The 23483-nt window shown below is 45.6% G+C and overlaps 1 protein-coding gene across 5 annotated transcripts in view; it reads right to left on the bottom strand.

Annotated features, from left to right (window-relative positions):
• The window catches only part of LOC115195967 (low-density lipoprotein receptor-related protein 1B-like), a 196818-nt gene that overhangs the window by 95777 nt on the left and 77558 nt on the right, over window positions 1–23483 (bottom strand). For all 5 annotated transcript variants that reach the window (XM_029756356.1, XM_029756360.1, XM_029756358.1 and 2 more), the window contains exons 8-25: window positions 22085–22271; window positions 21817–21960; window positions 21083–21319; window positions 20147–20327; window positions 17385–17604; window positions 17000–17189; window positions 15885–16007; window positions 15462–15614; window positions 14920–15045; window positions 13849–13965; window positions 11993–12073; window positions 10651–10815; window positions 10155–10340; window positions 2890–3090; window positions 1878–2123; window positions 939–1136; window positions 517–721; window positions 130–294 (exon numbers count right to left, since the gene is read on the bottom strand). In XM_029756356.1, the coding sequence (XP_029612216.1) occupies window positions 130–294; window positions 517–721; window positions 939–1136; window positions 1878–2123; window positions 2890–3090; window positions 10155–10340; window positions 10651–10815; window positions 11993–12073; window positions 13849–13965; window positions 14920–15045; window positions 15462–15614; window positions 15885–16007; window positions 17000–17189; window positions 17385–17604; window positions 20147–20327; window positions 21083–21319; window positions 21817–21960; window positions 22085–22271 (3125 nt within the window). The remainder of the gene's footprint in view (window positions 1–129; window positions 295–516; window positions 722–938; window positions 1137–1877; window positions 2124–2889; window positions 3091–10154; window positions 10341–10650; window positions 10816–11992; window positions 12074–13848; window positions 13966–14919; window positions 15046–15461; window positions 15615–15884; window positions 16008–16999; window positions 17190–17384; window positions 17605–20146; window positions 20328–21082; window positions 21320–21816; window positions 21961–22084; window positions 22272–23483) is intronic.

The following is a 23483-nucleotide window of genomic DNA, read 5'->3' as shown; positions in this document are numbered from 1 at the left end:
CAGCATTGTTGGGGTGAATTCGAACTCAATGTAGCCAATTCAGGAAGTCAACTGAAATTCTCATCAAATTTGGAAATAGAATTGATGGGGAATTGACCCCATATAGACAGGTGCAGGCATGTAACCTACCTGGCATCGGTCCACACGACCCTCTTCTCCATAAGGTCCAGAGTAAGACCATTAGGCCAGGCTCCTATCTCCATGTCTCTGAAGACAACATGGCGTCCTCCACCGCTCATAGAAGCAGCCTCGATCCGAGGGAAGATGGCATCCCAGTCTGTCCAGAAAATAATTCTAAACCACAAAATAATCAAATAAGAATGATCATCCATGTGAAATGGATTAAGGATGAATCAGAATCAAGTCAACGTCACCCTACGGTCATTCATATCAAACCAAGATTATGTAAGAAATGCATATACTTGTATATCACTCACTCACTCACTCACTCACTCACTCACTCACTCACTCACTCACTCACTCACTCACTCACTCACTCACTCAGAGATAACTAACCCTTGCTCAGGATCCAGAGCGATGGCTCGTGGGTGCTCCATCCCTCCGGCAATCAGTGTGGTCCGGAGCTCCCCGTTTAGTTTGGCCACCTCTATCTGATCTAAGTTGCTGTCGATCCAATACAGGTTCCCTGCTATCCAATCAACAGCCAAACCCTCCGGAGTAGCCAATCCATGTTGGACCACCACTTCAATCCCTGTCACACCTGTAAGGAACCAATGACAGTAAAGGACCAACATATAAGAGGGCAAGAGGATGTGCTGAAACACAGGTAAAATAGGCTTTGGTTTAGGAAGTCTTCAGTGGAGCTAAAAAGGAGAAATAAATATAGCGAATACAACACTTTCCCCACGACCTCAATTAAACATCAACAACTCAGCTTAACCAAAACACATTACCAACCAAATTCTATGTGTTCCTACCAGCAGATTCTAGCAGCTTCCCTCTGTATATCTTATCCTCAACCACATCGGTCCAGTAGAGTCGACTCTGATTGAAGTGGAAGTCTAAGGCGATCGTGTTCCTCAAACCAGGAACTAGAAGGCTGTAGTCTCGTCTGTGGAGATCTATCCTCCTGATCTCATGGCGGATGGAGAAGATGATGAATGCTTCAAAGGGATCTGAGGAAGGAAACAAGAAATAAGTCAAAAAATACATTTTTGATCATAAATATTGCATACTAATTTAGATTCTCACACACATACACAAAGAACTGTCATGTTTGTGTGCTAGAATAGCAATTCATGTTTTGTCATAAAATGAGTACAGAAACCTTTGGAGGATTCATCTCCAATCGAAAGTGTAACATTTTAGATGGAAAAAACTAGCTTATTCAATACAATTACCAGATGTTACATTAAATAACTGGGAGAAATTGATGAAGAGAAAAAAGGCCTAAAAGCTACTGGCGTATAAATGGCCAATATTCATTGGGTACTGCTTCCAAAGGTATTTAACTACTATATAAACGGAACGTCACAAATAACTGCTTTAGAATAGAATGTACAATTAGGAATACAACCAATTTATCACATTGCTTTTTATCTGTTGGATTCAAGGCACAAGGGTAAGAGATGGCTGTCCCATAGAATATAATAATATATGTCATTTAGCAGACACGTTTTATCCAAGGTGACTTACAGTCATGCGTGCATACATTTTACTTATGGTTGCTCCCAGCAGGTCAAATCCACGACCCTTGGCGTTGCAAGCGCCATGCTCTACTGACTGAGACACACAGGAATACAGAAATAGAATCGGAATTCTCATTTCTATGGGTTGTCCTTGGGCAGTTCCACAGAGCGCAGGTATGTGTCAGAAAGACTTATCAGCCATGTCACACAGAGCTTAACACCAGTTACCTGTACTCTGGCAGCTGTCCCCATCTAGTTCCAGCCTCCAGCCTGGGTAGCAGGAACACTTGACGGTTGCTTTGTACTGCTCACACACTTGGCTGCACTTGAGGTGCCTGGAGCAATAGTCCAGGGTCTGGCACGACCTGCTGTCTGGGCTAAGACTGAGCCCCGGCGGGCAGGAGCACACCACGCCCCTCCCAGGAGCCACTGCACACTGGTGGCTACAGCCGCCGTTACCCAAAATGCAATCGTCTGAGATGGTGAAAGAAGCAGACGAAGAAAGGAGATGAGAGGAGAGCAGATTGATTCAGAGAACACAGACAGATGTATGGAAGGAAAGTCAGAGAGTAGTGTCGAATGGAGACCGATGTACTGCACGTCCTCGTCGACTAGTGGCACAGGGGCTCAATACACCACAAGAAGGTGAACACATCTTTCCTGACATATCCGTCTTCGCATCTTTTTTTCTATGGACAAAGTGTCGTGTGGTAATCCCTGGGCAGGTCAATCATGTGAACATAAGGCATTCATCTGGCTTATCCCCCATCAACATTGCTTAAGCCTGACCCAACTGCTACGATCGTCTAGCCCATGTTGTCCAAACAAAAGGCTTGTCTCTGTCATAAACCATAATCCCCTTCACTATTAATATGTCTCCTCTGTCTCTTCCCTGCCATCTTTGGAGTGTTTCCAGAGAAAACGAAGGATCTTGGTCCGCAAGAGTTATATGCTCTTCAGTCTCAACAGCTTGTTTTCCCCAAGGTTCTCCCTGAGTTCAGTGGGGAATAAGAGGACAAATGGACGATGCCAAAGTAAGCACTGCTGCTGATTTACAACAGCTCAACACTGTCTGTCAACATACCTTTTCTGGTCGGACTAGCGGAGAAAATATAGAATTAAGTGAAAAAAATGGAACGATATTTAATAATTAATTGAAGTGGGGACCGAGAGAATTGACTCAAGTGAGAGAAATAGGACCAGGAGAATTGGTTAGAAGTGATTTGAACAAAGGTCATACCACAGAAGTGTCCCTCGTCAGAGTGGTCAGAGCAGTCGTATCTCCCGTTGCAGATGCTCTCAGGAGGCAGGCAGATGGAGGTGTCGTTGGCACAGGGGTATCTGGGAGGCTTACAGGGCGACATCTCACAGCCTTCCTCATCAGACAGATCCTCACAGTCATGGTCCCCGTCACACACCCAGCTCTTACTGATACACTTGCCTGTGTGGGGAGAAATGGAGAGAGATGGTGATGAGGCAAGGGACAAAATTGCTAAAATTGAATAATTTTGTCCTTGTAAGAGATATTGTGAATGATTACAAAACCCACATTTCAACCGTAAGTACAAAAATAAGAATTGATTGTCCATTTTCTTGTAGAGAACGGAAATTATCAGAGAAAAACTGGTGAGAAAATGGCCATAGTGATACCTAAGCCTAAACTGTCAATGCCATCGAATGAAGCAATTCTGCAGAGTCTAGGTAGTTGGTGAAATGCTTCTAAAGTGACTGGAAATATAAGCTTTTAGAAACAATTGCAGGAAACAGGAAGCAATTATTGGAAGCAGCGAGGTAAAAAGCACAGTCTCAGAGGATTCCTGAAAAGCGGAGGAATACAAGCCCTATAGGCATCAGAAGAAAGTAGTGTATGGAGTGAGAGGCAGCCCACCTCAGCTTTAATCTGTGTTATTGATGAGGAAACCCTGGAATGAGGCCTAATGAAAGGCTATCTATCTGTCCCAAATAGCACCCTATTCCCTATATAGTGCTGTCACAACTTCCGCCGAAATCGGTTCCTCTCCTTGTTCGGTCTTCTAACCATCGCCGATCCACTTTTCATTTTCCATTGGTTTTGTCTTTGTTTCCCACACACCTGGTTTTCATTTCCCAATTACTGGTCATGTATTTAACCCTCTGTTTCCCCCATGTCTTTGTGTGTGATTGTTTATGGTTAAGGTCGGTACGTTACCGGCTGTTTTTTTCCGGGTGCTGTTTTCACCCGTGTTTTGTGGCAACCGTTACTGTTCGTGCATTGGTATTGTTACTTTGTGCTATTTTCTTAAGTAAAGTGCGTTGTTCAATTATCCCTGCGCCTAACTTTATGCACCAGCTACACCCACCGCCTGACAGAATCACACACCAGTCGTCATGGAGTCAGCAGGAGCAGGTACCCCTGTTATTTGGGTCGAGGAGCGCATCCAGGAGCAAGCGGCGATGCTCCATCATCTCGGGACCACCATGGATCGCGTCCTACAGACTATGGATCGCTGGGAGAGAAAGGGAGGTCCTCCATCGCCTCCACCAGCGCAACAAAGGTCTCCACTACTCGCCTCTCTTTCACCCGGTCCCATTGGGATTCGTCTGGCCCTCCCTAGGGAGTATGATGGGACGGCTGCACAATGTCAGGGTTTCCTATTACAACTGGAGCTCTACCTAGCAACCGTCCACCCGGCGCCTTCGGACCGAGAGAGGCTGTCCGCCCTCATCTCATGCCTCTCAGGGAGAGCCCTGGAGTGGGCCAACGCTGTGTGGGGAGAAGGAGATGCGGCGCTGGACCACTTCGAAGATTTCTCACGCCGCTTCCGGGCAGTCTTCAACCATCCGCCTGAGGGTAGAGCGGCGGGTGAACGTCTCGTACATCTGAGGCTAGGGGACGAGGAGCGCCCAGGAGTTCTCTCTGGACTTCCGGACCCTGGCCGCTGGCGTGGGATCGAACGACAGGGCCCTGATCGACCACTATCGTTGCAGTTTGCGCGAGGACGTCCGTCGGGAGTTGGCCTGCAGGGACACCACCGTCACTTTCGATCAACTGGTGGACCTGTCCATTCGGTTGGATAACCTGCTGACTACCTGTGGACGTCGAGATCAGGGTCTGTTGGTTCCATCCCCCAGCACCACCGCTCCGACGCCCATGGAGCTGGGAGGTGCTGCGCTTAGGGAGACCGGAGGAGGTTCCGTTTCATGCACCATCTGTGGCCGCAGAGGGCACACTGCCGGTCGGTGCTGGGGAAGTTCCTCTGGGAGTCGAGGCATTAGGCAGGGCACTCTCGCGTCACCCCAGGTGAGCCGGCACCATGCTCACCCAGAGCTCTCTGATGCCCACATGTTTTGAACGTTACTTTTCCTGAATTTTCCCCGCATAAGGCGCTCGTCGATTCAGGCGCAGCTGGGAATTTCATTGACAGATCATTTTCCCATAGATTAGGGATCCCCATTGTTCCAGTGGATATGCCCTTCCCAGTTCACGCACTAGACAGTCGACCATTAGGGTCCGGGTTGATTAGGGAGGTCACCGCGCCCCTGGGCATGGTGACGCAGGAGGGTCATAAGGAGAGAATCAGTCTCTTCCTTATTGATTCTCCTGCGTTTCTCGTGGTACTAGGCCTACCCTGGTTAGTCTGTCATGAAGCCACTGTTCGTGGCAACGGAGGGCTCTCACGGGGTGGTCACGAGAGTGCTTGGGGAGGTGTTTAGGGGTTTCCGTTGGTGCTACTACGGTGGAAAGTCCAGACCAGGTCTCCACCGTGCGCATCCACCCTGAATATCCCGATTTGTCTCTCGCCTTCTGTAAGAAGAAGGCGACTCAATTACCACCCCATCGACAGGGGGATTGTGCGATAAATCTCCTGGTAGATGCCGCACTTCCCAGGAGTCACGTGTATCCCCTGTCACAAGCGGAGACGGCGGCTATGGAGACATATGTCTCCGAATCCCTGCGTCAGGGGTACATTCGGTCCTCCACTTCATCCGCCTCCTCGAGTTTCTTTTTTGTGAAGAAGAAGGAGGGAGGTCTGCGCCCGTGTATTGACTATCAAGGTCTAAATCAAATCACGGTGAGGTACAGTTACCCGCTACCTCTCATCGCCACGGCGATTGAGTCAATGCATGGGACGTGCTTCTTCACGAAACTAGATCTCAGGAGCGCGTACAACCTGGTGCGTATCCAGGAGGGAGATGAGTGGAAGACGGCGTTCAGCACCACCTCAGGGCATTATGAGTACCTCGTCATGTCGTACGGGTTGATGAATGCTCCATCAGTTTTCCGAGCCTTTGTAGACGAGATTTTCAGGGACCTGCATGGGAAGGGTGTAGTGGTGTATATTGATGACATTCTGATATACTCTGCTGCACGCGCCGAGCATGTGTCCCTGGTGCGCAGGGTGCTTGGACGATTGTTGGAGCATGACCTGTACGTCAAGGCTGAGAAATGCCTGTTCTTCCAGCAGGCCGTCTCCTTCCTAGGGTACCGCATTTCCACCTCAGGGATGGAGATGGAGAGTACCCACATTTCAGCCGTGCGTAATTGGCCGACTCCCACCACGGTAAAGGAGGTGCAGCGGTTTTTAGGGTTTGCTAATTACTACTGGAGGTTTATCCGGGGTTTTGGCCAGGTGGTGGCTCCCGAAGCTCCGCCCCTGAGCTTTCTTCTCGAAGAGGCTCAGCCCGGCGGAGCGGAACTATGATGTGGGGGACCGGGAGTTGTTGGCTGTGGTGAAAGCCTTGAAGGCGTGGAGATATTGGCTTGAGGGGGCTAAACACCCTTTTCTCATCTGGACTGACCACCGTAACCTGGAGTACATCCGGGCAGCGAGGAGACTGAATCCTCGTTAGGCATGGTGGGCCATGTTTTTTTACCCGTTTTGTGTTTACCCTGTCCTACAGACCAGGTTCCCAAAATGTGAAGGCAGACGCACTTTTCCGGCTGTATGACACAGAGGAGCGGCTCATGGATCATACTCCCGGCCTCCTGCCTGGTAGCGCCAGTCGTGTGGGAGCTGGACGCGGACATTGAGCAGGCGTTACGTACAGAGCCCACTCCCCTCCAGTGTCCAGCTGGGCGTCTGTACGTTCCGTCTGCTGTCCGCGACCGGCTGATCTATTGGGCCCACACGTCACCCTCCTCTGGTCATCTTGGTATCGGTCGGACAGTGCGCTGTCTTAGTGGGAAGTACTGGTGGCCCACTTTAGCTAAGGACGTGAGGGTTTATGTTTCCTCCTGCTCAGTGCGCGGCTCCTAGGCACCTGCCCAGAGGTAAGTTACAACCCTTACCCATTCCACAACGGCCGTGGTCGCACCTGTCGGTAGATTTCCTGACCGATCTTCCTCCCTCACAGGATAACACCCCAATCCTGGTCGTTGTGGATCGTTTTTCTAAGTCCTGTCGTCTCCTCCCTTTGCCCGGTCTCCCTACGGCTCTACAGACTGGAAGCCTTGTTTACACACGTCTTCCGGCACTACGGGGTGCCTGAGGATATAGTGTCTGATCGGGGTCCCCAGTTCACGTCGAGGGTCTGGAGGGCGTTCATGGAATGTCTGGGGGTCTCGGTCAGCCTTAACTCGGGTTTTCACCCCGAGTGTAACGGGCAGGTGGAGAGAGTGAACCAGGATGTGCGTAGGTTTCAGAGGTCTTATTGCCAGGACCGGCCCGGGGGAGTGGGCGGCATTCGTGCCCTGGGCAGAGATGGCCCAGAACTCGCTCCGCCACTTCTCCACTAACCACTCCCCCTTCCAGTGCGTACTGGGGTACCAGCCGGTTCTGGCGCCTTGGCATCAGAGCCAGATCGAGGCTCCTGCGGTGGACGACTGGTTCAGGCGAGCGGAGGAGACATGGGACGCCGCTCATGTTCACCTTCAGCGGGCCGTGCTGCGCCAGAAATCCAGCGCAGACCGTCAACGCAGTGAGGCCTGGCTCTCGACCAGGTCTGGCTCTTGACCCGAAACCTGCCCCTCCGCCTGCCCTGCCGGAAGCTGGATCCGTGGTTTGTGGGGCCATTTAAAGACCTGAGGAGACTGAACGAGGTATGTTACAGGTTACAGCTTCCCCCGATTACCGTATTAAACCCTCGTATGGAATTACATTGTTAAACATTTTCTACAGCATTCACTCAGATATAGGGGCTATCCCTATGTCACGTCCTGACCATAGTAAGATGTCATTTTCTATAGTAGAGTAGGGCAGGGCGTGACAGGGGGTGGGTTGGGTTGTTCTATGTTTTCTATTTCTATGTTTATGTTCTAGTTTTTCTATTTCTATGTTGGGATTGTTTGGGGTTGATCTCTAATTGGAGGCAGCTGATCCTCATTGCCTCTGATTAGAGATCATATTTAAGTAGGGATTTTTCTCTTCCTGTTTGTGGGTTATTATCTTTTGAGTAGTGTGTTTTCCTCTGCGTCACGGTTTGTTGTTTTTGTGTTTTCAAGTTATTAATGTATTGCATTCAGTTTCTACGAACACGCTGCATTTTGGTCCGCTCTTTCAAACAGCCGTGACACCCTACTGTAAAGTGTAGTCTGAACATGGACATGCCAAACGTAGTCAATACGCCAGATTAAATTCACTAGGCTACTTAAGGCCTGAAAAGACCGCGTATAATTCTTATCAAATTCTAATCAAAATCAAAACAACTTGTTTTAAATAGGCTATGTCTAAATACAGTTACAGACACATTGTCGGCATATAATACAGGCAATTTAGACGGTTTTACGCACATCCAAACTTTTCACAGGAGCTGGATAAAGATCCAATATAAAGAGAAAGGGGGGATGTCCACTCACTGCTATACTGCTCGCAAATGTAAGGTTTTATATGGGAACATCTTACAGATCATATTTGCCCTTCTCCAGAAATTGCATTGTATTCAGTCATGTACATTCTCACCATAAACCCATGGACGGTGAATCTTTGAAAATAGTTTTGTTTTTAATCAAATTAAACAAAAAAGACAACAATATTTCTAAATTGGATTGGGTCACGATATCATAAATCGCTTCTCTCATTCCATGGCACTGTGTGCACACTTAAGCCTAAATGTCTTTGAGCATAACATTCACACGTCTATACAAAATACAAGACTCCTGACAATTGTATCATCGCTTATATGCGAAGAAAATTCTCCCCAAAAAATTGCAGTTGATATGGCATTATAGGAGGATTGAATAGTTGGAAGGAACGCGCGTCTTTGGTAATCGGACGAGGTGGGCTCTATGAAAATGGTGAAAGATAGTCCGCTGATAACGCGAAATGAAGTATACAGGTATGTGAATTGTGAACAATGAAAAAGCATGAGGGCAACAACCTCCAAAATATTTCCAAGCACTCTCAGTAGACCATTTAACATCTTTATTCCTAGGCTACTTGGCTAATGGTCAGGATAAAAAAAAAATGCACCTATGAGATGTTGTTAAACCAGCTTTGATTACGGGGAGGGTAGGCTATGCTTGGTTTTTAATCAAATGAAACAAAATGGGGGGGAAACCAATCGCTTTTTATGTTTCTAAATACCAGACTCACCGGCAGAAAAGGCACGTCTCTTCCATTGGCACTGTGCTTCATGGCTGGATAGGCTGTGCTACCTCTCGCAAAAGCCTTGCCTTTATCAACAATGTTATCTTTAAGACCTGCTTTTTGTGGATCTCCTTATGACATTTTATTGAATTTTGCATGATAAGTGAATGATGGTAAGTGAATGATGTGTATTAAGCCTTTTAACACCGTGAGATCAGTGAACTAAGCCAGAGGCTTTTCTCATGTGAATTCTCCACTTTAAGACCAATGATATATAATGCAGATGATTCATATCAACTCCACTGAACTATTGGCCCAATAATATTACCTTATATATATATATATATATACACACACACCTCATTCAACTTACTTTGCTAAATCTGCAACTCCTAGGCCAACTTGATTTACCACAACCATGTGGAACTGTTTTAGGAGTCACATAAAATACCCCAAGTGTTCCCATTTTACTGTCATGCCTACATCATAAAGCATAGGAGAAGTCTACAAGATGCCCTGCAGGTATCATAAAAGACATGAAAGGCGCTCTGGCGTTTTCTCACCATTGTGTGTGAATGCTAACCCTATAGGCTTATATCAGCTTCCCAATGTGTGCCTGTACACCAAGTACACAAATGAAGACAATTTGAGGGTAATAACCAGAGATAAATCAAATAAATGTATGTCTATGGTAATAACTTAGAGGTCGACATTAAAAACATGGCCGCTCTGGTTCATTTTGTGGGGCATAGTGTACAGTCCCGTATGCAGAGTACACACGGTACACAAAACATCTGGAGCGGTAGCTAGAGTACCTGAGATTGTACAGGCGAGCTTGGTGTGTAGGTCACAGTAGCTACAGTCCAGATGAAACCTTGATGAAAGCAGTGTAGCTTTCTACAGCTAAACATGGGTTTTCAATTATACAGTATGCGCTGCATTAGAGCCACAGAGTGTGCAGCTTTTCGAAAGTGTTTTCACAGTAGACTCAGTACTGCACCTGAGGTTTGACAGGTGAACTTTGCGTGCGGGTCGCACATTCTGCTGGTGCCTTCACAGTCTGCCTCGTCACTCCCGTCCTCGCAGTCCTTGTCCCCGTCACACCTCCAGCGCTCGGGGATACAGGTGCCACCGTCGTCCCGGCAATGGAACTCATCTCCGCTGCAGTCATCAGCTGATACCGAGGCTATAGGAGAGACAGAGGTCACAGAGATAAACATACATTTACAAATACAGAGTTCAGGTAGGGCTCCGCACTTCAGCAAATAAAGTACTTCTTTCTTGGGTAAGGTCTATTTTTACAAAGACAGTTATTGTACATCTCAAACCCAACTGCATCCCCTGAAGTGTGATGAATAGCATCCCTGTTTCAAAGACTATATTGAGCATATTCCCCAAGTCCATTACACCTTCACAGATCTAAGGCTACAATCCAAAGGGTGTGTGTCCCGTGAGGCAGATAGAAGAGTGAGAAGTTAGTGTGTTTTTCCTCTCACCTGTCCCAGAGCAGGTGGTGTCCTCATCACTGTTGTCCCCACAGTCATCGTCCCCGTCACAGGCCCAGTGGTCAGGGATACACTTCCCACTGGCACACTGGAATTGGGCACTGGAACAGGCATGGACACAACCCACCTCGTCACTACCATCACCACAGTCATCATCTGGGTGAGGTGGAAAGGGAGAGGGGGAAAGAATGGGGAGAAGGGAAAAGGATGGAAGAGAGGGCGAAAGGACGGAAGAGAGGGGAGGAACGGACGGAAGAAAGAGGAGGAACAGACAGAAGAGAAGGGGAACAGACGGAAGAGAGGGGAGGAACAGACGGAAGAGAGGGGAGGAACAGACGGAAGAGAGGGGAGGAACAGACGGAAGAGAGGGGAGGAACAGACGGAAGAGAGGGGAGGAACAGACGGAAGAGAGGGGAGGAACAGACGGAAGAGAGAGGAGGAACAGACGGAAGAGAGGAGGAACAGACAGAAGAGAGGGGAGGAACAGACGGAAGAGAGGGGAGGAACAGACGGAAGAGAGGGGAGGAACAGACGGAAGAGAGGGGAGGAACAGACGGAAGAGAGGGGAGGAACAGACGGGAGAGAGGGGAGGAACAGACGGGAGAGAGGAGGAACAGACGGAAGAGAGAGGAGGAACAGACGGAAGAGAGAGGAGGAACAGACGGAAGAGAGGAGAGGAACAGACGGAAGAGAGTGGAGGAACAGACGGAAGAGAGGGGAGGAACAGACGGAAGAGAGGGGAGGAACAGACGGAAGAGAGGGGAGGAACAGACGGAAGAGAGGAGAGGAACAGACGGAAGAGAGGGGAGGAACAGACGGAAGAGAGGGGAGGAACAGACGGAAGAGAGGGGAGGAACAGATGGAAGAGAGGGGGAACAGACAGAAGAGAGGAGGAACAGACGGAAGAGAGGGGAGGAACAGACAGAAGAGAGGAGGAACAGACAGAAGAGAGGAGGAACAGACAGAAGAGAGGGGAGGAACAGACAGAAGAGTGGGGGAACGGACGGAACAGAGGGGGAACAGACGGAACAGAAGGGGAACGGACGGAACAGAGGGGGAACATTTGGAACAGATGGAAGAGAAACAGTGTGAGAGTCACAGCGTGGTTCAGAGAAAGTGAAATGTGTTCATCCAGCAAGCTGCTTCCTGAGAGTGCAGTTCCATCCCATGGCATTTTCCCAGTAGGGAAAACTGGTTGAAATGATGCTGTTACAACCAGATTACAATCAATTCTGGTTGTTGTAATGAGGCCATTTCAAATCGGGCCGTTTTTCACACTGAGATAGAAAATTGAACTGTAAAAAGAGAGTGCTCACAGAAAAATGGCACTCACCTGAGTCACAGTGCCATTTCACACTAATGCACCTTCCATTGGAACAGCTGAACTGTGTGAGGGGCTCACATGTGGGGAAATCTGTCAAGAAAGAAAGAAGAAAAAATTGTGTTATTGTTGTAATACAAGAGGTTTGGACTTCAATTTGGGATTTTTTTCTAACAAAGCACTTCTGATGACAGGAATTGATCAATTATGACTGTCCAGAATCACATAGGCCAGTAATTTACACACTGCATGAACTGAAAACCTCAGAGACAGTGTGGATAAACATCTTTTACTTTTACACATTGGATGCAGGAGACATTGACACAGTTATGTGAGTTGGCATTGCATTTGAATTCTGAAGTTACAAAAATGAGAGTGAGCGAAGTGTTTTTCAGCGCAGGCTTGAATTAGATTTAAAGAAGCCAAGCAGAAACTGTAATTACTGTGAACACTGTCTGTCTCTGCTTGTACTTGTGAAGTGAAGCAGTTTATAAGTAGCACCAGAGGTAACAGAAAAGTATCTTTCACAGCTAAGGTTCAAATTGTTCTTGCCGATTGTTTTTGCAGACGGTTCTACTGCCTGTTACTTTTCCCTATTATCACAAACATGTGTAGAAGGTGATATCAGATAATTACTTTACTTTGGCTTTAACAACTGTGGTGATAGTGATATACAGTACTGTTATATGTATCCTCGCCAGAAGAGGGTCTATTTACACTGTGGGATACTTGACCTGGGAAAAGGTCATTTGGGGTTTATGCGCTTGTGTAGTGGCAGTCTTTGAACCTGTTTGAATTTGCATTTGTGTCTTCACTGACATTTTCAACCTCTCCCTGACCCAGTCTGTAATACCTACATGTTTCAAGCAGACCACCATAGCCCCTGTGCCCAAGAACGCCATGATAACCTGCCTAAATGACTACCGCCCAGTAGCACTCACATTTGTAGCCATGAAACGCTTTGAAAGGCTGGTCACGGCCTTCATCAACACCATCATCCCAGAGAAAAATGAGCAGTTTTACAGCTAATTTCCTGCACATCTACACATTGTGCCATAGGATAGAGAAAATTGTTTCTGTTTTGAATATGAAATCTGAGTGAGAGTGACTAACAAAATCCATGAGGAGGCCCTCAGGTCGGTAATTTGAAGCTAGACTAATTTACCAATATAAAAATGTTAGCTGACATGGCAAATTGTGTGACTGTCAGTGACTGACATAACAAGAGAAAACTGCTGATGCACAAATTGCATCTTGTGTACTAACTCCCAACAGGAATGGGGGGGGGGGGGGAATTGAGCCAGTTGCCAATCCCAGATCCACATCTTTGAAAGCCCATCCATGCCATTGTTTCAGAGAAGGAAGACATAATTATGACAGGGAGTGTCCCAGCTATTTCACATGAAATATTAAAAGCCTTTGTCTCCATCTCCGTGTTGAGTTGTCTGCTCCATAGTATGTCAGACCATGCCCAGAGGGTAGCCTAGATGCTAAATTGAATTAACATGATGGTTAGGTAAAAGACAAGGCTTACAGTGGAATGATATAATGCGACGACAGAAAAAGTCTCAAAAACATGGTGAATGATTTCTGAAATGTTAGGCTAATATTGATATCATAAGAAAATGCTAACATATCATGCTAACATATCACTAAGAATTCCTTGTCCAGTGGACTGCTTCGTTCTAAGTAGTATACCAGTATGAATATCTTGACATAGCCGTGACTTTATTTCATTTAACCCTTTATTTTACCAGGTAGGTTGACTGAGAACACATGCTCATTTACAGCAACGACCTGGGGAATAGTTACAGGGGAGAGGAGGGGGGGGATGAATGAGCCAATTGGAAACTTGTCCAGAAGCTCACCACAAGAGGCGGTCTCATCAGAGTGGTCCCCACAGTCGTCATCCCTGTCACAGCGCCAGGACTCTGGGATGCATCTCCCGTTCTCACAGGAGAACTGGTCCGCTCGGCATGATCCCGCTGAAAACATTAATAGTAATAATAAAGCAGAATTGTATTACACTGAACTTCGTTAGAAAAGTTCCGTTTTTCTATTATGCAACATTTACATTAGCGCTTTTCATTACCAGTATGGTCTCAATAAGTACTTAAATAAAGTGAATCGACTAGGCCTAGGCTATTTCAGTGAGTGAATATACATCATTATAGTATGTGACTTTTTAAAGTAATGTCTAATATTTTGCATTTACTGTTCATGTTATGTGTTTTGGAACATTTGATTCTACATAGATAGCCAACAGACCATGTGTGTTAGATATATTTTCTTTAGTGCTAAAGCATCTGTATTTGGTTTCTCCGTGACTGGTCGTCCTAGAGAATTGGCTCGCTATCTATTCACAGAAAATCAATTTATTCACAGAGATCAAAAAGTGAACGTAAAAACGTGAAACCAGGATATCGTCCATATAAAATCACCATTTTCTTTCTTATGGAATTATCCTATCCGTGTCCAGGATCTGGCATTGTGTCAACATCTGGCAACTGAAACTCATTTATAAGGATGAAGTGAAACAAAAACATTTCTCATCTACATCCCCTAACAAAACCACCCTATGTCCCCCAGAGGAGGTGTGCATATCCTGGTCAAGTCTTCTGGATAGAGAAAATGATGAATTATCCCAGTATATAGATACATTCATGATGTGCAGTAGCACAGAGGCCATTGGGAATCTATGACATACGCGTCCCCCACCAACACGGGAAATCATGCAGTAGTGTATGTATAAGTCTTGTAAGAGTTGTCTTCTCCTCTCAGTGTATTCTCTAATGGCCTCTGCTCTGACAGAACCTCTCCCAAATGGCTATCTTGTTAGAGAAACTTGGAGATCACCCAAGTTTGTTCTACAACATGGAATCTGGCAGCCGGTCCATATGAGCTAGATGGGCCTCTAAGTAGAGCAGACAGCAGCATACCAGAGCAGGTGAAGTTGGACTCGTCCTCGTTGTTCCCACAGTCGTTGGTCCCGTCACAGAGCCACCTCTTGGGGATGCAGCGGTTGTTCAGACACTTGAACTGATCCGCAGGGCAACTACGATTATCTGTAATGATGGGCAAAACTGCTTTGATATTTAGTCTTTGATGTAAGCTGTCATGCATTCATATTAATGTTCATTATTTGTTACTTTTATTTCTTATTTTTCTTTAGGTATTTTTCTTAAAACTGTTGGTTAAGGGCTTGTAAGTAAGCATTTCACTGTAAGGTCTACACCTGTTGTATTTAGCGCATGTGACAAATAAAAATGTATTTGATTTGATCATAGACATTGGATATATAGCTAGAAAGCATGACAAAAAAAGTCAGCCTAGCAATTTCAGTCTTGCATAGATGATGTATGTTGTTAATTTGAACTTAATTAATACACTTCTTTTTTTTATATGTCTCTGGGACATGTCCTATTCTCCATAAATGCAAAATGATATCTAATTGTTCAAACATGCAGAATAAGACCCCTACAGCAGATGTACGGTTCCTCATCACTTCCATCCAAACAGTCATGGTCCCCATCACATTTCCAGGAGGCCTGGACACAACGCTGGTTCCTACACTGGAACTCTTCATTCCCACATCTCTGTGGCTCCCCATGGTCCCCTGAATCTCCCAATGTGGCTGCAAGCACACACACACACATACATACATCCACTCGCTGGCCCACCTTCACACTCTGCAGAACATATTCCTCAAAAGAGCCACAACCGAGGAAACATTTATTTTATGTTATATGCTGGCATTGAAAATCAATACTGGGATATTGAGTTCTACATGACCATATCGTATCTGCTGTCATTATTCCTATTGATTGCCTTGGTCATTGATGTGGAGTGTCAGGCTGACCAGGCCTCGTATGTTTGAGATAAGAGTGTATTTGACAGGGCTTACAGGAGCAGGTGAGGTTATTCTTGTCCAGGTACTGGTTATCAGCGCAGGCACACACTCTGCTACCGGGAATGGCTAGACACAGGCTACCGCAGCCACCATTATTAACCCCACACGCATTGTCACCTAAAGATCAATTAGATAAACCACAGTAGGCTAAATCTGATCATTTTTGGCAGCTGTAGCCTTTACAATGCAACCTATTAGGAAGACAATAACATAACTCAAAACTGTAATACAAACAGATATATGATCCTAGTTGCAATGATGCTATTGTACCAAATACTCTATTCAAAAACTTTCGTAGATTAAAACGGCCATATGTCTATATTCCTATCCGCATGCCAGGCAGAGTGACTGTTGACATGGCTCAGCCAAAGACAGAATCATCCATACACCGCTGCTATAAAAAGTCTGAGCGGCGACATCAGATGAAAACGGAACAATGTGTCTGACAGATCCTTTGACATCCCCCTTGAAGTCGATGAAACTGTATTTGGAGAGGGGGATATGAAGGGTGGTAAAAAGAAGGGATGAAGGCTGAGGTCAAAGAAGGCATATGAAGACGCTGTAAAGGCTGAGGTGGGTGGCACCCAGCTGAGTTCAGCGTTCCTTTCGGGCTAGTGAGAGACAGTACAGACAGGTGCTTCAATGTGCAGCTGAGTCTGAAAACATGGCCTGGGGTTACTATATGTAGCTCTTAAAGGATTAGAGTTGGTGTACATTTGAGGACAGCCTCAGCTTCAATTCTCATTTAATCAATCATTGGTCTCTCTCTTTGTACATGACTCGTCCTCCATGGCTATGAGAGGTTTGGTTGTTAGAGGGGTAGCACCAGATATACTAAAATATGCCTGACCCCCTACTGTTGGGAGCCTGAGTTGTGGCATATAAAATATGCTAAAAGAGAAAAATCTCCTGATTTATTAACTGTCATGCATATCAAAACCCCTGGCTGGAGAAAAAACTGGTTTCAGAGGGTTGAGAGAAACAGGGATCCTGTACTGTACATAATGATTATATCCCCTAGTCTCATATGTTTATATTACACAAAGTGAGCCAGTCTTGTATTTAAATGGTTTTGGTGCTTGACAATGATAGTGTGATCGTGTATTTACCTTGCTGCCTTTGAGCATCGTACACAGAGAGCCCAAAAAGAGGGGGTTTCTCGCTTCTCATAAGAGCAACCTGCCCTGACTGCAAGTCCAGTTGGAAAATAGAGGCGTTCATGTAATCTGTCCAGAAAATGGAATTCTGGTGCAGGGAAATGCCAAAGGGATGGTTTAATTCTTTTCCGTTATACACCACCTTTGGATAAAAGAAACAAAGAACATGTTAGACAATAATTCACAGTTAAAAGCAACTTTTTTGTTGTTGATGAAGTCATGTATTTGCGACCATACAAATATTGAAAATTAATGTACATATTCAAAATGTTACTATGCATATTTGTTGATTGTATAGTCTTAATCAGTAGAAAAGAACACTCACTCATTTACTAACCGTTCTGTGGGTACCGTCGAGGGAGATTTTCTCTATGTGGTCATAATAAGCGTCGCACCAGTACATGTTACTGGAGCCATGGTCTAAAGTGAGTCCGTTAGGCCACAGGATGTCAGAAGTGACAAAGTCCTGCCGGTGGGATCCATCCATCCAGGCTTTCTCTATCTTGCCAACACTATCGTTCACCTCGTCCTCCTCCCAGTCTGTCCAGTACATCCAGCTGAAAACCAGACAAAATGAATTATCAATATGATGGTTTAGTATCGAGAGATAGATCATTTAGCCCAAATAATACTGAGTATATAAAACATTAAGAACACCTGCTCTTTCAATGACATAGACTGAATTGGTGAATCCAGGAGAAAGCTATGATCCCTTATCTATGTCACTTGTTAGATCTGCTTCAACAAGTGTAGATGGAGGGGAGACAGTTGAAACATGGATCGTGTATGTGTGCCATTTATTGGGTGAATGGGCAAGACAAAAGATTGAAGTGCCTTTGAACGGGGTATGGTAGAAGGTGTCAGGCGTACCGGCTTGTGTCAAGAACTGCAATGCTGCTGGATTTTTCATGCTCAATAGTTTCCCGTGTGTATCAAGAATCGTCAACCACCCAAAGGACATCCAGCTAACTTGACACAACTGTGGGAAGCATTGGAGTCAACATGGGCCAGCATCCCTGTGGAACACTTACAATACCTTGTATAGTCCATGCCCCGACGAATTGAGGCTGTTCTAAGGGCAAAAGGTGTTCCTAATGTTTGGTATACTCAGGGTATATACACTGCTCAAAAAAATAATGGGAACACTAAAATAACACATCCTAGATCTGAATGAATGAAATAATCTTATTAAATACTTTTTCTTTACATAGTTGAATGTGCTGACAACAAAATCACACAAAAATAATCAATGGAAATCCAATTTATCAACCCATGGAGGTCTGGATTTGGAGTCACACTCAAAATTAAAGTGGAAAACCACACTACAGGCTGATCCAACTTTGATGTAATGTCCTTAAAACAAGTCAAAGTGAGGCTCAGTAGTGTGTGTGGCCTCCACATGCCTGTATGACCTCCCTACAACGCCTGGGCATGCTCCTGATGAGGTGGCGGATGTCTCCTGAGGGATCTCCTCCCAGACCTGGACTAAAGCATCCGCCAACTCCTGGACAGTCTGTGGTGCAATGTGGCGTTGGTGGATGGAGCGAGACATGATGTCCCAGATGTGCTCAATTGGATTCAGGTCTGGGGAACGGGCGGGCCAGTCCATAGCATCAATGCCTTCCTCTTGTAGGAACTGCTGACACACTCCAGCCACATGAGGTCTAGCATTGTCTTGCATTAGGAGGAACCCAGGGCCAACCGCACCAGCATATGGTCTCACAAGGGGTCTGAGGATCTCATCTCGGTACCTAATGGCAGTCAGGCTACCTCTGGCGAGCACATGGAGGGCTGTGCGGCCCCCCAAAGAAATGCCACCCCACACCATGACTGACCCACCGCCAAACCGGTCATGCTGGAGGATGTTGCAGGCAGCAGAACGTTCTCCATGGCGTCTCCAGACTCTGTCACGTCTGTCACATATGCTCAGTGTGAACCTGCTTTCATCTGTGAAGAGCACAGGGCGCCAGTGGCGAATTTGCCAATCTTGGTGTTCTCTGGCAAATGCCAAACGTCCTGCACGGTGTTGGGCTGTAAGCACAACCCCCACCTGTGGACGTCGGGCCCTCATACCACCCTCATGGAGTCTGTTTCTGACCGTTTGAGCACACACATGCACATTTGTGGCCTGCTGGAGGTCATTTTGCAGGGCTCTGGCAGTGCTCCTCCTTGCACAAAGGCGGAGGTAGCGGTCCTGCTGCTGGGTTGTTGCCCTCCTACGGCCTCCTCCACATCTCCTGATGTACTGGCATGTCTCCTGGTAGCGCCTCCATGCTCTGGACACTACGCTGACAGACACAGCAAACCTTCTTGCCACAGCTCGCATTGATGTGCCATCCTGGATGAGCTGCACTACATGAGCCACTTGTGTGGGTTGTAGACTCTGTCTCATGCTACCACTAGAGTGAAAGCACCACCAGCATTCAAAAGTTACCAAAACATCAGCCAGGAAGCATAGGAACTGAGAAGTGGTCTGTGGTCCCCACCTGCAGAACCACTCCTTTATTGGGGGTGTCTTGCTAATTGCCTATAATTTCCACCTTTTGTCTATTCCATTTGCACAACAGCATGTGAAATTTATTGTCAATCAGTGTTGCTTCCTAAGTGGACAGTTTGATTTCACAGAAGTGTGATTGACTTGGAGTTACATTGTGTTGTTTAAGTGTTCCCTTTATTTTTTTGAGCAGTGTATATACTGCTCACATTTTTTCCCAGAGAAGCAATTCACAGCATTTCAATCTCCATCTCACCTTTAAGCTCATTCTTATAATTAACTGACCGAAAACTGTGTCCAAACTCAGCTCCTTTCCTCAGATGGAGATTTAGGCCGCAATTCAATCCAATCGCACTTTGTCAACGTTTCAGCATTTGCCGAGACCGCATTCAGGTAAACGCTGCATATGTCGTCTCAAGTGAAAATGACCTTTAAATGTCAAGCGTGCTATAACACAGGTCTATCACGGATTGAATCGAGAGTCGATTTACTCAAAACAGTACCAAAAATTGGGTCCTAGCATCTTATGTACAAACCAGTATCTATTGAAACGTCACTACATAAGGTGACCTTATCAGGGTGTCAACTGCAAAAGACACACTCACCTGTGCAGAGGGTCCACCACGATTGCTCTGGGGTGAGACATATCTCCTTCTAACAGAGTTCTCCTTGTTTGTGCAGCCTTCTCCAATCTGGCAATGTTGATTGTTTTCCTGTAGCCGTCATTTGTCCAGTACAAGTTGTTCCCTATCCAGTCCACTGAGATCCCCTCCACGTTATCAAGGTCTAGGACAGGATGTGAGTAAAAAAAATGTAATGCATAGAGTATGCTGTTGTTATCCTCTGCTTGATCATCCCTGCAGGAGCGTAATCTATCACTGTCTCCAGATCCTCGTTAATGGAATCGAAACCCCAAAGCATTGTTCTAGAATCTATTGTAGCAGATATATTAATCATACACAACACAATAGCCATCCAAAATAATGCTGCTTACACAGAAAGCTTTTGGGTATTAGAGACTGACCTAATTCGGGGACACAACTTTAAGACCTTTTAAAGTATGAATAACCTATGATTAATTTGTGTACAGAGGTGTACAGGTACATGCTACAGTCGGGATGTAAAGAAGACGTAGGACTTCTATACTCACATAATCCCAGAACTAAAATCTTGCGTAATTGCGTCAGATGCTCGATTATGTTCTGGAGAAGTTGTATGAGAAAATATGCTAACGAGACTAGATAAGTTTACACCCCTTCTAAATGGAAACTCTCAACCAAAGCATAGGCCAAATGATATATCTATTTTTTTTATTTAACTAGGCAAGTCAGATAAGAACAAATTCTTATTTACAATGACGGCCTATCCAGGCCAAACACAGACGATGCTGGGCCAATTGTGCGCCGCCATATGGGACTCCCAATCACAGCCGGATGTGATACAGCCTGGATTCGAACCAGGGACTGTAGTGACTGGAATATCTCATCTAAAGGTTACTTGAAGTTGTTACTTAACAAACAGAACCATCTGAATGCACTGACCATCTTTAAGGATCGTTTTTCGATTGGTCCCATCCAGTCTTTGTCGGCCAATCAGAAAGCTGGTTGTGTCGGCAAAGTATATGTGGCTGGTCTCTGCATGGAAGCCGATCGCCCGAGGGTTTACAAGATTGTCAATCTGTACCATGTGCTCAGCCTCCGACTTGCTATTCAGGTCCAGGCCTCGGATGACACCGGGTCTCCCTCGTCCATAGAACAGGAATACCTCATTCATAGGCTCTGCAGAGGGAGGTTATAATGCATTATGAAGAGGGTGCTTATAGGAAGTGTTATGAAGATTACATAAACAAACCACTAGCTACTAAACATCTTTATCCTGATCACTGCCAGTGTATAATTCATTGACATTATTCGCTTTTCTTCCAACCAACACAGGAAATTAAACTATTTGAAAAAATGTATCCTAAGACAAGAATAATAAGCTAATTGCAATGACCTAAATTAAAGCAAGAATTAGTTCTGCTGATTAAAACTTATCAAATCAATCAATCCCTTTCTCCAAAGTCTGTGCCAAAGCAACGCTTGAGACAAAGTTAACGGTAAGCATTGGGTTGACTAAATGTGATGTTCAGTAGACCTGACAGAGGAACGCACTAGAGCAAAGTTGCAGGCATTTTGTTCGCGTGGGCGCTGTCACTAATTATAGATGTTACTTTGCCCCTGACTGACACTATGACCGTCAACATATGACATAATATGTCCTAATATGAACTTACTCTTGCAGGATTTTCTGTCACTTCCCAGTACAAAGCCTGTTCCACAGCGACAGGATCGGGATTTGTAACTTCCACTGAGCAGACACATGTGAGAGCATCCTCCTTTTCTTCCAGAGGGATCGGGATCGCACGCATGAGTCCTGACTGCAGAGAGTTAGGAGACGAGGGTAGATACCATACACATGACACACGACACACACACACACACACACACACACACACACAGCTATCTTCTAAACATGCAAGAAACACTATATTTGCTTTTTACCTGATGGTTGGGTGAGTTTTTGGTAAACACGTATTCCCACGGAATTCTCCACGGTGGTTACAGTTTGAACATCTGCTACGTTAAACCGATTTATCTGTAAAATGTCCACTTTTGTTCCTTTAGAGGGCTCGGTGCGAGTTGCAAACAAATAATCTTCAAAGAGTGATAATCCATGGAGGTGCAGCAACTGGAAGACAAAGAGAGCAGTATGACAAGAGGAAGGAGGAGCACAGTGCTATAGAGCAACGCTAGCCTACATTTATATGTCTCATTCATCTCAGGTAAACACCTTTGCCCCCAGCTAGCACATAACGTTCTGAGAATCCTATGTTCCTTAGAGCTTGGTGAGAGCGTGGTTGTCCTATGGTTGATTTACATACAATATTCCAACAACAGGAGGTTGGTGGCACGTTAATTGAGGAGGACAGGCTTGTGGTAATGGCTGGAGCGGAATAGGTGGAATTCCATTCCTGACATTATTTTGAGCTGTCCTCCCCTCAGCAGCCTCCACTGATTCCAACAACATTCTTGGAATGGTGCAGGATACCCAGCTCGCACATAACATTCTGAGAACATGTGTTTCTTAGGTAGGAATTTCTGTACATCAGCATAACGTTTCCTCATGGTTCTATTTCAAGTAATGTTCTCAAATTGTTCAGAGAATGTGAAGAAACAATGCTTTTCTGTGGGAATTTCAGTACTTCAGCATCATGTTTTCTACAGGTTTCCTCATGGTTCTATTTAAAGTCATGTTCTCAGAACATTAAGAAAACTTTCCATGAAAACCCCAAGAAAACATTAGTAATGTTCAAAGAACGTTCTGAGCATGTTATTCAACATATACATTCCGTTCTCAGCGTCAACAAAACTCTCTGCCCCGCTATCTTGTTAAGTGTGTTCAGCTGTGTAATTGGCCACACCTGATCTTAATGAGTGCTTGTTGTCTTAGAAATGGGGTCTGTTTGAATAGACTAAAATTAATAGCTTTGATTGAGCTAAAAAAAAGCATGGCGTGCTACTGTAGCTAGATCCTGGTTGCACAGTGGAATAATTCCATGGATTGAAAACAGAAGATCAACGGTTTGAATGTCACCGATGCCGTGCCACAATAAAAAAATAAATGTGTTTGCATGTCCTATCTGTGCTTCGAGTTCAAAACAGTTAACCTAATTACCTTCAAATAACCTATAAGTTTGAAAACATTCTCAGAACCTTCCTGCAACCTAAAAATGTGTGTCCCCAGAAGAGGCAACATTCTCACTTATGGCTTCGTTCCCAGAACCAATGGGAACCAAATGTGCTAGCTGGGCCTGCTCTTCCACTCCATTCTAATCCATTGGAAAAGGCTGTGGCTAGGGGATATATCCACTCCACTACTTAGTCCAAATGAGCTAAGCTT

This window comes from Salmo trutta, chromosome 6, assembly GCF_901001165.1.
Source record: "Salmo trutta chromosome 6, fSalTru1.1, whole genome shotgun sequence".
NCBI classification, from domain to species: domain Eukaryota; kingdom Metazoa; phylum Chordata; class Actinopteri; order Salmoniformes; family Salmonidae; genus Salmo; species Salmo trutta.
Note: the sequence above shows the minus strand (reverse complement) of the source record. Positions and strands in the feature narration are given on the sequence as shown.